The 12,350-nt window shown below is 37.8% G+C and overlaps 2 protein-coding genes across 3 annotated transcripts in view; both read right to left on the bottom strand.

The window, feature by feature from the left end:
* Window positions 1-12,350, bottom strand: part of SPPL3 (signal peptide peptidase like 3) — a 140,863-nt gene that overhangs the window by 21,982 nt on the left and 106,531 nt on the right. For both annotated transcript variants that reach the window (XM_036119693.2, XM_078060892.1), the window contains exon 3: window positions 163-251. In XM_036119693.2, coding sequence (XP_035975586.1) covers window positions 163-251 — 89 coding nt within the window. The remainder of the gene's footprint in view (window positions 1-162; window positions 252-12,350) is intronic.
* Window positions 5,164-7,120, bottom strand: LOC118552935 (thymosin beta-4-like). Its single transcript, XM_036119694.2, has one exon. It carries the CDS (start codon window positions 6,148-6,150, stop codon window positions 5,950-5,952), a length of 201 nt encoding a protein of 66 aa, XP_035975587.1. The 5' UTR covers window positions 6,151-7,120; the 3' UTR covers window positions 5,164-5,949.

Genomic DNA, 12,350 nt, shown 5'->3' with positions numbered 1-12,350 from the left:
ATTCAGAACGTAAGAATTTTTACAAATTATGCCAATACAGATTAGATTTTATTATTATAACCAAACATAAATCCTTAAACCCAGTAAATTAACTGGGGTTATAGAAAGAATCTAATTAAGACCACTACATGCATTAAAGTTAATTGACATAAAATTCCTTACTATTATTGGTGCTGTTGCCATTGAAAGACCCAGAAGAACTGCTATTGTCTTTCTCCTTATCTTGATTTTCAAAGTCCATATTAAGGGACCTGTGGAAAAAATTACATAAGTTTTAATTTTGAAAGAAAGTAGGTCCAAAAAGTCAGTAATGAGACTATATTTTAATATGCTAAGGCATTAGGAACGATAGGAGAGGCTCTTTTGAACAACTCTGCAAAACAGTTCTTGTAGCCACATTTTGAAAAACAATCTACATTCCTTCTAATATGTCAGTTCAAGAGTTCTCCTGACTGCAGATAAAAGCATTCCATTGTGGCTGAATCTTCCAGCAATATCTCTGTGCACATCCTTAATTACTTCCTTATGATAAATATCTAGAAAGAGAAAAGTCAGGTCAAAGGGCAAGCACAATTTTGAGACTTTAACGTACTACACAACTGCTTCCAAGAAGGTTGTACCAATTTGCTCTCTGATAGCAGTGTATGAGAACATTTTTTTTCTCTACACCTTGTCAGCTTTCATTTAACAACAACATATACTTGAGTTTTTGCTCTATATAGGACTGTTCTACATAATGGAGGGACAAAAAATAGTGCATAAAACGGGCTTTCATGGATTGTACATTCCAAGAGGGAGGACACTGACAATAAACAAGAAAAGTAAGTTAGATGTATATTAATGGTACCAGCTAATGAGAAAATGCAGGAAATGAAAAGACTAAGTTTGAAATTTTAAATACGGTGGGTTGGGAAGGCCTCATTGGTGTGATTTCTAAGTCAAGACCTGAAGGAAGTAGTCACTGTCCATCTGGGGAACTAACAATGCAATCTCTGTTCTAATTTTGCATTCTTTAACTACTGAACAATTTTGTGTATGTGAGTTCACTCATTTCTTTCTTTTTTGGTAAACTAACTGTTCAAGTCCTTAGCTCATCTTCAACTATATTAAACTGTTTGTGTCCTAAAGCACTTCCTGCAATGATGGAAACATTCTGTATCTACACTGGGTAGACATAGCCACATGAGCACTTAATATGTGGGAGTGCAATGAGGAACTGAATTCTACTTATAATTTAAAAATATGGGAGCTAAAACTATAAAATTCTTAGATGAAACATAGGGATAAATCTTCATGATCTTGGATTTGGCAGTGGATTCTTATACATGATGCCAAAGACACAGCCAAAAATTGGTAAATTGGACTTCATCAACATAAAAATCTTGTGCTTCAAAGGACACAATCAAAAAAGTCCCAACCCATAGGATGGGAGAAAATATCTGCTATTATGTCTGATAAGGGCCTTGTATTCAGAACATGTAAGAACTCCTACAATTCAATAAAAAGACAACCCAATTAAACAATAAGCAAAGAATCTGAATAAATACTTCTCCAAAGAAGATATGCAAATAAAAAAGATATGCAAATGAAAAGATATGCAAATGGATGCCAATAAACATACAAAAAGATTTTTCACATCATTAATGTCAGGGAAATACAAATCCAAACAGAATGAGCTAGCACTTCACACCTACGAGGAGGGCTATAACCAGAAAATCAGATAATAACCAAGTGTCAAGCAAGGACATTGCTGGTGAGAATGTAAACTGATGCAGACACTCTGGAAAACAGTCTGACATTTTCAATTTCTTTAATAAATATAGGGCTATTCAGGTTATTGATTTCTTCTTGAGTGAGCTTTAGCAAATTGTGTCTTTCAAAGAATTGGTCCATTTCATCTAAGTCATCAAATTTACTGGCATAAAGTTGTTGACAGTGGTCCCTTATTATCGTTTTAATACCTGGAGGCTCTAGTTATACCACCTCTCTCATTCCTACTGTTTTTTTTTTTTTTTTAAGTTTTTATTTATTTACTAGAGAGAGAGAGAGCATAGGCGAGCGAGAGTGAGCGAGAGTACAAGAAGGGAGAGCTGCAGGCAGAGGGAGAAGCAGGCTCCCTGCTGAGCAAGGAGCCCGCTGCGGGACTCGATCCCAGGACCCTGGGATCATGACCTGAGCTGAAGGCAGTCACTTAACCGACTGAGCCACCCAGGCGTCCCCCTGATACTGTTTTTATGGCTTCTCTTTTTCCTGATTAGTCTGGCCAGAGGTTACCACTTTTATTGGTCTTTAAAAATCAGCTTTTGGTTTCACGAATTTCTCTCTACCCCTAGAGAAAATACTTCACTTATTTTGGCTTTGATCTTTATTCTTACCTTTTGCCTATTTACTAAATTGAGTTTAATTTGCTCTCCTCCCGCCTAGTTTAAGATTAAAGTTTAGATCATTGATACCTTTTTCTTCTATTCTAACCTAGGCATTTAGAGGTGTAATTCCTCCCCTAAGTATTGCTTTTGCAGCATCCCATAAATTTAGCGTGTTTTCACTTTCTCTTAATTCAATGTATTTTCCATTTTTCTGCTTCTTTTTTGATGCATGGAAGTGTTATTTTTGTTTCCAAATATCTGGGAATTTTCTAGACCTCTTTCTATTACTGATTTCTAATTTGATTCAATTGTGATCTGTTAGGGACTAACTGTTTGTGTCAACTCCCCTCCACCACCCCCCAAAAAAGTTCATTTGTTGAAGCCCTAACTCTCAATATGATGGTTATTTGGTGACTGGGTCTTTGGGATGTAATTCTGCTGTGATCATGAGGGCGGGGTCCTCATGATGGAATTAGTATCCTTCTAAGAAGAGATACCAGAGAGCTTGCTCTCTCTCTCTCCTGAGTGTGCACACACCAAGGAAAAACCATGTGAGCATGCATCGAGAAGGTGGCTGTCTGCAGGCCAGGAAGAGTGCTCACCAAAACCCAACCATGCTGGCACCCTGACCTTGGATTTCCAGCCTCCTGGGACTATGAAAAAATAAATTTCTGTTGTTTAAAGCCATCCAGTCTGTGGTATTTTGTTATGGCAGGCCCAGTTAACTAACAGAGATCAGAGATTATACTTTTGATGCCTTGTATCCACTTATTGAGACTTGTTTTATGTCCCAAAATATGTTCTATCTTGGTAAATGTTCCCTGTGCACTTGAGAATAATGCATATTCTCCTGTCAGATGAGTGTTCTACAAATATCAGGTCAAGTTGGTTCAGAATACTGTTCAAGCCACTATATCTTTACTGATTTTCTGACAACTTGTTTTATCAAGTACTAAGAGAGAGGTCCTGAAATCTTCAGCTATATCTGTGAATTTGTTTTATTTCTCCTTGAAGTCTGTTATCAGTTTTTGCTTCATGTATTTTGAAGATTTTATGTGATGCATAAACATTTAGGATTATTATGTCTTGTTAATTGATCACTTTATCATTATGAAATAACCTCGTCTGTAGTAATATTCCTTGCTCTGAAAGCTGCTTTGTCTGATATTAATATAATTAACTCCAGCTTTCTTTTGATGAATATAAGGTATATCTTTTCCCAGTCTTTTACTTTAAATCTTTTTCTAGCTTCATTATCTGTAATGTACTTTTTGTAAGCTGCATATAATTGGATCTTGCTTTTTAATTCAATCTGACAACTGTTGTCTTTTGATTGCTGTGCTTAGGCCAATTTCATTTAACATGATTATTGTGATTAGGTTTGAGACTATCACGTTGCTGTCTGTCCTATCTTTTTTTTTGTTGTTCCCCTTTACCTGACTTCTTTTGTATTAATAGTTTTTTTTTTTTTTTAAAGATTTATTTATTTAGAGAGAGCACGATCAGGGAGGGGCAGAGGGAGAGGGAGAGAAATCCTCAAGCAGACTCCCTGCTGAGCATGGAGCTGGATGTGGGGCTCAATCCCAGGACCCTGAGGATCATGAACTGAGCCAAAATCAAGAGTCAGCCACTTAACCGACTGAGCCACACAGGTGCCCTAGGATTAACAGAGTATTTAAATGATTATCTTTTATCTCTTTTGTTGTCTTATTATCTGTAACTCTTGTTCTTTTATTTTAGTGGTCACTGAGCATTTATATTAAACATCTTTAACCAATACAGTGTACCTTCAAGTTATATTATAGTACTTCATGTATAGTATAAAAACCTGACAACAGGGGCGCCTGGGTGGCTCAGTTGGTTAAGCGCTGCCTTCGGCTCAGGTCATGATCCTGGAGTCCCGGGATCGAGTCCCGCATCGGGCTCCCTGCTTGGCAGGGAGTCTGCTTCTCCCTCTGACTCTCCCCCCTCTCATGCTCTCTATCTCATTCTCTCTCAAATGAATAAATAAAATCTTAAAAAAAAAAAACAAACAAACCTGACAACAGTGTACATTTATTACTCTGAACCTTTGTACTATTACCATGCATTTTACTTTTACATGTTATGCTATAAACTGTACAATATACTATTATTTTTGTTTATACAATTATATTCTAAAAAGTTTTAAATAATAAGAAAATAGTCTTTTTATATTTATTAATATTGTTACAATTCCTGGTGATCTTTATTCCTTTGTGTAGATCCAGATTTCCAGTGGTTACCATTTTTAATCTGCTTGAAGTATTTCCTTTCACATTTCTATCTTTCTTTCTTTCTTTCATTCAAGATTTTACCTTTTATTTGACAGAGAGACACAGCGAGAGAGGGAACACAAGCAGGGGGAGTGGGAGAGGGAGAAGCAGACTCCCCGCTAAGCAGGAAGCCGATGCAGGGCTCGATCCCTGGACCCTGGGATCATGATCTGAGCCAAAGGCAGACGCTTAACGACTGAGCCACCCAGGCGCCCCTCCTTTCACATTTCTTATAGGGCAAAGTGGTTTTGTGTATCTGAAAACATCTTTATTTTGCCTTCATTTTTGAAAGATTTTTTGCCAAAAGAATTTGTCAACACAGAATTTTATGTTGATAGCTTTTCCTTTCTGCACTTTAAAGCTGTTGTTCCACTGTCTTCTCACATTATTTTCAATGAGAAATATGGTGTTTATCCTTATCTTTGTTCCTCTCGATGTAACATGTTCTTCTGCCCACCCCCACCCCCACCGACCCCTGGCTCCTTTTTGGATTTTCTCTTCTTTGACTGCTTTTGAGTGACTTGATTATGATGTGCCTTGGAGTAGTCTTCTTTATGTTTTTTGTGCTATGGGTTTATTAAGTTTCTTAGATCTGTGGGTTATAGTTTTCTTCAAGTTTGGAAAAATTTTGGCCATTAATTCTTCAAGGTTTTTTCTTTCCTTCCCTTTCTTCTCTCTTGCAGGGACTCTGCCCATATATGAACCCACTGGGGTTGTTCTTTGATGTTTATAGGTCAAAGACACACTCTTTCCATTAAGAACATTTTTTCCCTCTTTTCTGTATTTCATTTTGGATATTTTCTGTCACTGTGCCTTCAAGTTCACTAATCCTTTCTTCTGTAATGTCTAATGGTTGTTAATCCCATGCAGTGTACTTTTTTCAGGTTTTAAAACTTTTTTATTTATATATTTAAAAAATTGTGCATTCCAATAATTAAAATCATCTGAACAAAAAAAAAAATGACACTCTGATTAAACAGCATTTTACAGACTGCAGGACACCTTAGAACAGCTTGGATTTTCTCTAGATTTCACTGTTGTCCCACCCAGCTTCTTCCTTCAGCAGTATGCAGGTTCTTTTCCTTTCCTGGCAGCCAGCCAGGCAGATGGGAGAGGTATGTGACCTTTGTTGTCAGTAGTCCTAGATTCTCTGATGTGAAAATGGGCAGCAGTCATTTAAACTTGATCCAAACTCTCTGTATCTTATAAAGTTAAACAGCTAGAAGCAGTAAAATAAGTACGTAATGCTTGTGGAATGTACAGTGCATATCAGCAGTACATGCCTCACATTACGATTTGCCTGCTTGCTTCTTCTGTTGTTTCTTTTGAGGGTAATTCTTCTCTTGCATTTCTATCTTCTTCAATTTTGACTTATTGAATTTCTCAATCTCAGCCATATCGGGTTTGTGAGACATGGTTACAGGGACGCAGAGTGAGGTGCATGAGCAAGCAGTGTCTTGTCTGAGCAGTGGCTGCCACTGAGTGCCCATTCAGTGTATTTTTGATCTCAGATGTTGTTTTCACCTCCAGAGGCTTAATTTTGGGTATTTTAGAATATCTTCCATATATCTACCTAACTTTTTGTAGAGATGAATATAATACCAGTTTTGATGTACTTCTCTGCTAATTCCAACGTATGTGTCAGTTCTGGGTTGGTTTTGATCGATTATTTGCCTCATCATTGGTCATGTTTTCCTTCTTCTTTGCTGCTGCCTGGTCATCTCTGCTTGTATGCCAGACATTGTGAGTTTTACTTCGTCTCAGTATTTTTATATTCCCACAAATCGTCTTGAGCTTTGTTCTGGGATGCTGTTAGTTACTTAGACGTGGTATGTGTTCAGGTATTGCTTTTACAATTTATTAGGCAGTGCTCAATTTAGGGTAATTACTCTCTACTAACTGAGGCAAGACCTTTCTAGAGAGTACTCTACCCAATGCCACGTGAATCATAAGGTTTTCCAATCTGGCTGATGGGAGTATGTACTCTGCTTCTAATTCTTTCACATTATTTTTTCCTTAGCTTTAGGTAATTTCCTCATATGCATGCACTGATCAATATTCTGATGAATGCTCAAGGGGTGCACCTGCAGATCTCTGGGGTTTTCTGTCTTTCATACTCTGTCCTATTACCTCTGGCTGCCTCAGGCTTCCTGGACTCTCAGGTCTGTCTCCTTGAGGCAGGGGATGTTTCTCCCTGCACCATGACCTAGAAATTGTCTTTAATGTTTTCCCTTTTTTCTTTTTTAAAGATTTTATCTATTTGACAGAGAGAGAGAGAGCAGGAACACAAGCAGGGGGAGTGGGAGAGGGAGAAGCAGGCTTCCCGGCGAGCAGGGAGCCTGATGCGGAGCTCGATCCCAGGACCCTGGGATCATGACCTGAGCTGAAGGCAGACGCTTAACGACTGAGCCACCCAGGCGCCCTGTTTTCCCTTTTTCTGAATTTTATTTTTGAATAGTAAAAATTGTACACATTTATGGTATACAACATGATGTTTTGATATATGAATACACTGTGAAATGATTACCACAATAAAACTAATTAGCATATCCACTGCCTCCCATAATTACCTCGTTTTCTCATGGTCAGACACCTGAGATCTACTCTCTAAGCAAATTTTAAGTATAGAAATACATTAACTATAGTCACCACAATGTACATTAGGTTGCCAGAACTTATTTCATCTTATACCTGAAAGTTTGTACCCTTTGATCAATCTCTCCTCTTTCTCCTAACCCTCCAGTATCTGGTACTACTATTCTACTCTCTATTGCTATCAATTCAACTTTTTTGGGGGCATGGGGGCAGAGAGGACTATCTTAAGAAAGCTAGAAAAACAGTTTACCATCTCTCAGGATTACTGTCCTCTGTTGTCTGATGAACAGTATTCCTGACAATCATTATTTCAGGCGGGATGGTAAATCCAGTTCCTGTTACTTCATCTTGGCTGGAAGTAGAAGTGCTTCTAGGTAGTTCTTTCAAATATTCAGGTCCCAAACTGAGCAGATTTTGAAGTGAAGGAGAGGTCTCCTTTCATTTCTTATTCATACTGTTTATAAGTCCTTGGGGGTACTGGAACATTGTTGAGTTTTATCCCTCTCTTCAGGAGAGGTCAGAATTCTCCCTGGAAGGGAATCTTAACCAAACTATGAGGCTCAGGTCCTACTGATAATGCTCTTCACTTCATAGCTTCCTACCCTTAGGACTCCAAATCTGCTAGATCCAAGAAATTTGACCCTCTACTATAATAGCTTGACTCTGCCATTTGGCTTCATGTTCTCTCAACCACTGTCTAAAACTCCCTTACCTGTTACTGGTGCTGGAGAAGCCTGCAACTGGTTATGTCTTCAGTTAGAATTGGCGACCTGCCCAGAAAAGCCCATGGAATATTAACTGACTGGTCCTCTATAAACTTGGCTAATTAGCTGATTAACAAACTGTTGCACTGGAAGGGCAGCCCTAACAGTTGACAGATTTTCCAGTAAGACCAAAGGATGGATATTTATACAGATGTGGTAGACACCCTTTAAAACATGGATAACACTACTCTTCTGAATATGGTCAGGGCCCTGATGTGTTGGCCTTCCTGGGAGTTTATAATTAAAAAAAAAAAAAAAAAGCCCTGTATTTTAGAACATTCATCTTATATCTAATATTGGGGACTTCTATCTCTCCAGCAATCAGAGGAAGACACTTTAACAGAGATTAGAAAGTATACTAGCTGTTCCCACCTCAGTCAGCCCTAGTCATTGCTATAGTGACTGGCTCCTGGGACAAACTCTACCCTGTCAACTTTGATTAGTTCCACAACAAACTAGATACAATGTTTTGCAAATATTTCTCCTGCTAAAACACCTGTCCTAGTTTTCAGCACATGGTTTCATTTCTATGGTTTTTAAACTTTAATTCATGTTTCTCATGGGAGAGCTAATCATCTGTGGAGAGTTAAACTCTAAAACTGGTGATGTAATTCATGAGGACCTATCTGGAGCCATGGGAATATGAAGACCATCTTCCCTGTGGGCATGCTTTGGAGAAGACCTGTATTAATTTAAATCACGTTTTTCAAGTTCACTTATGAATGGAACAACAACAACAACAACAACAAAACAACATTTGTTATGCCTACTCTGCTTCTCAGAATCTTGGGAGACAGCGTGGTACATTTACAGAAATTGTTAACCCACATCTCAACCACTGGGGCTGGCTATTACACATTCTTAGCTTTTCCTATGCTTTCTGCTGGCCATTATAATGATGTCTGGACTGGAAAGTTCCAGTCATCTCTGGTTTGACCCTAGGCACAGTTGTTACAGAGCCTTTGTCCTAACATTGGGTAAATGAGACTGGTTGCTGAGAGTACTGTCGGATAGGCTTAGGGGTGATACCTAACTACACTTCAATTTGTTATTAACTAAGGACTATTTAAGACTATTCTGGCTTTTTTAAGGCAAGGAAGGATTTCCCTTCTTTTCAAATACCAGTAGACTGTGATTAACTTAAAACCAGTTTTAGCTGTAACGTTTTCTTAGAACCTAGTTTGATAAGAACTGTTGCAGGGACAGGAAATCTTTAGATAAGCTAATGAGGTACCAAGGTGGGGGTGGGGGTAAGCAAGCATGTTATATGATTTGAAGCTGACTCTGAATTTCTTATTGCCACAAATAAGCTTAGCTAAAATCAAGCACTGCCTGATCATCAGACCATGGGTCACTACTCCACAAAACAGAAATCTGGTTAAATGAGGTTGTGGGGCCCCCATATTGGCTCAAACAGGAAATTTATGTATTGTAGCTTTACAAAACAAGATCAATGGACAACCTAGGTTTAGCAGATTCCAGGCCACTGTGACAGGGGTCCAGTAACAGTTACCCATACTGCACAAGTGACAGCCAACTTAAGCTGTTTAAATAGTCTTTGCTGCCTCCTGAGCAGAATTATGGGCCTTTATCCCGCCTTACTTGGTAATCTTTATTAACTCTACAGATATGAAATTGCTTGGCTAGACCGAGAAGAGTTTATTCCATCTTCATAAAAGACTATCTTTAACTCCCCACCTCCCCATCCCATCACAATCTCATTGTTATTACTATACAATAACACATTAATTCATCATAGTGTTATCACTAGAATCCAGCCAAATTGTATCTTGGCTATTTGCTTAACAGCAAGTCTGAGTTAAATCTATGTTTAAACACTCACAGAAAGACCTGAGCTGTGGCTATTTCATCACAACCACCTACCATTGCAGAAAGAGCCATCTAAATTACAGCATATTACTTGCTATTTTTAGTTGCCTTCTCATCACCTATGACTGAAGAGAAAATAGTTATGGGTCAAGCTATAGGAGGCATACAAATTTCTAATTATTGATGCTAGCAAAGAACCTACATGAAGAATCTACTACTAAGAATCCAGGTAAAAGAGATGGTCTTCTGACTACGCAACTGAAAACTTCCTAAGGGTTAAAATAATGATAATAGTTAACCTTTATTGGGCTTTTCCTGTCAGGCATTATGCTAGCTGCTTTACAGGAAAGATTTCTTTTGTTTCACAGAATAACTATAATTAGTAATGTTGACTGTATTTGGAGAAAGAGCATTTAAAGAGGTAATTAAATTAAAATGGGGGTGGAGAGGGTGGGCCCTAATCCAATTTGACTGATATCTTTATAAGAGGAGGAGATTAGGACAGAGAGAGACAGTCACCCCAGGCACATGCATACATGTGAGAGAAGACCACGTGAAGAGCACCATCTACATGTGAAGACAGCAACCTATACTCTGGTTTCTCTTCAGATCGTATAAGCTGTTTCAGAATGAAACCAACTCTGGCTGACACCCTGATCTTGGACTTCTGGCCTCCTGAAATACGTGTTTTTAAAGTTAGCTAGTCTGTGTTACTCTGTTATGGCAGTTGGAGCAAACTAATATGAAGATGCTCTATTATTATCCCTACACGGTAAAGAAACGAAGGGTCTCACTATACGCCCTGCCCTGACTATAGTATCAACCCTTCCAAAACAAATGAACTTCTATTTTTTTTTTGAAAAAATATAATGATTACTAAAAAACTCAAACAGTAGAAAAAGGTACAAAATAACAGACTCCCCAAATCCCTATCTCCAGAGATCTATGCATTTGGTATACAATTGCCTTTTTTTAAAAATGAGGATTAATATACTATTATTTCACAAATTAATTTTTCATTGGCTAGTATTCCAAGGATGTGTTTTTACATCAATACATACTACTTTTTCCTCATTAAAAAAACAAAACAAAACAAAAAACCTACACAGTATTTCTCCTTGAGTTAACTTGACCTGATATCATTTTTGGATGAACTGCATATATCCTGCCTTATTACAGAGAAATATTAAGACAAGCAACCTTTTATAAACAGATGATATGGTTTTATTTCGAACTGGGAAGGGTTCAACTGACAACTGAGCCTGCCAGCTAATTAGTGTCAGAAAGAACAACTGATCAATGTTCTTCAAATTTAAATTAGTGAATAAGTGAAAATCCTAAGTGTGCCTTTTTGGGGTCACTTTGATGTACATTTCACAAGTAATATATCACAGACACTACTACATGAGGAAGTGTTTTAATGTTCTCTGAGTGCTTCAGTAAGATTTTATTTTGGCTGAGGTAGAAATCTGGTTGTATTTGCTCTAAATCTTTTCAAACTAAAACTAATTCAGCTGCAAGGAACAGAACTTTAGGAAATCAACTACTCATGTCTTTATGTACTGGACTGGATTATAAAGGATTTTCTGAAGAAAGTCCTAGGGCTGTGGGAATTTCCACTGCTTGCCCAGAACAAGGGGAAATACAGGCTTATCATAGGCTTTTTTAGATTCCTTAGTTCTGATGAAAATACAAATGTGCTCTGAGCACTGTTAAGACAAAGAGGTCTGTATTCAGCTGGCAACCGAGTACATGTCTGGACTGCTGCCAACATTTATCAAGAGATCAATATTCAGAAATAATCACTTGAAGAACGAACAACCCATTCATTTCTCCAGATATTCTAAAATATAATGTTAGACCAGAGTAAGCTAGCAATCTGGACAACTTTCTGCTGCTGGCTGTGTGCCTCTAATTTTGACAAAATTACTTTTGCTGAAATGTATTTTCATGAAATGACCTTCAATAGCTGATTTTGAAGGGTACTGTAATTCATTCAACAAACATTTGAATGCTTATTATGAAACGCTATGAAACTCAAAGTTGTAACCTCTTTTTGAGGATCTTCAGGATAAAGGTCTGTCTGATCTTAAGACCAACAACAGTTGTAATTCACCTGAACAACTAGGTTCTTTTTATTCAAGGGCACTAAAAAGGTTTTCTTTTTTTCTTCTGAAAGTTGGCTGCTAGAAAGCTTACTGTGCTATTTGTGGACCACCAGTAGTAATAAAGGTATTGGCCAATATGGTTTGCATTTTTAGAATTATTTTTGGCTCTCTGTCTCCACCCATACTTTTTCTTTTCTTTGGCCCCATTTTGATTTACCTTATCTCATCACAAGTTGGCAAACCCTAGCAAATGGTCTGAAATCCTTTTGAACAGGGCAGAGCAAAAATAAACAACTGCAGGAAGCAAAATGGAGCTGAGAACATATTTACTGAGTTATACTTGTTCATTCATTTGGATTCTGATAACGGAGGACACTGAGTACTGGAGAAGAA

This window comes from Halichoerus grypus, chromosome 13 (assembly GCF_964656455.1).
Source record: "Halichoerus grypus chromosome 13, mHalGry1.hap1.1, whole genome shotgun sequence".
In the NCBI taxonomy this organism is placed as follows: domain Eukaryota; kingdom Metazoa; phylum Chordata; class Mammalia; order Carnivora; family Phocidae; genus Halichoerus; species Halichoerus grypus.
Note: the sequence above shows the minus strand (reverse complement) of the source record. Positions and strands in the feature narration are given on the sequence as shown.

Excerpts from the sequence above, each read along its gene's own strand:
- LOC118552935 (XM_036119694.2), bottom strand. The coding sequence starts at position 6,150 with ATGGGCACTCAGTGGCAGCCACTGCTCAGACAAGACACTGCTTGCTCA.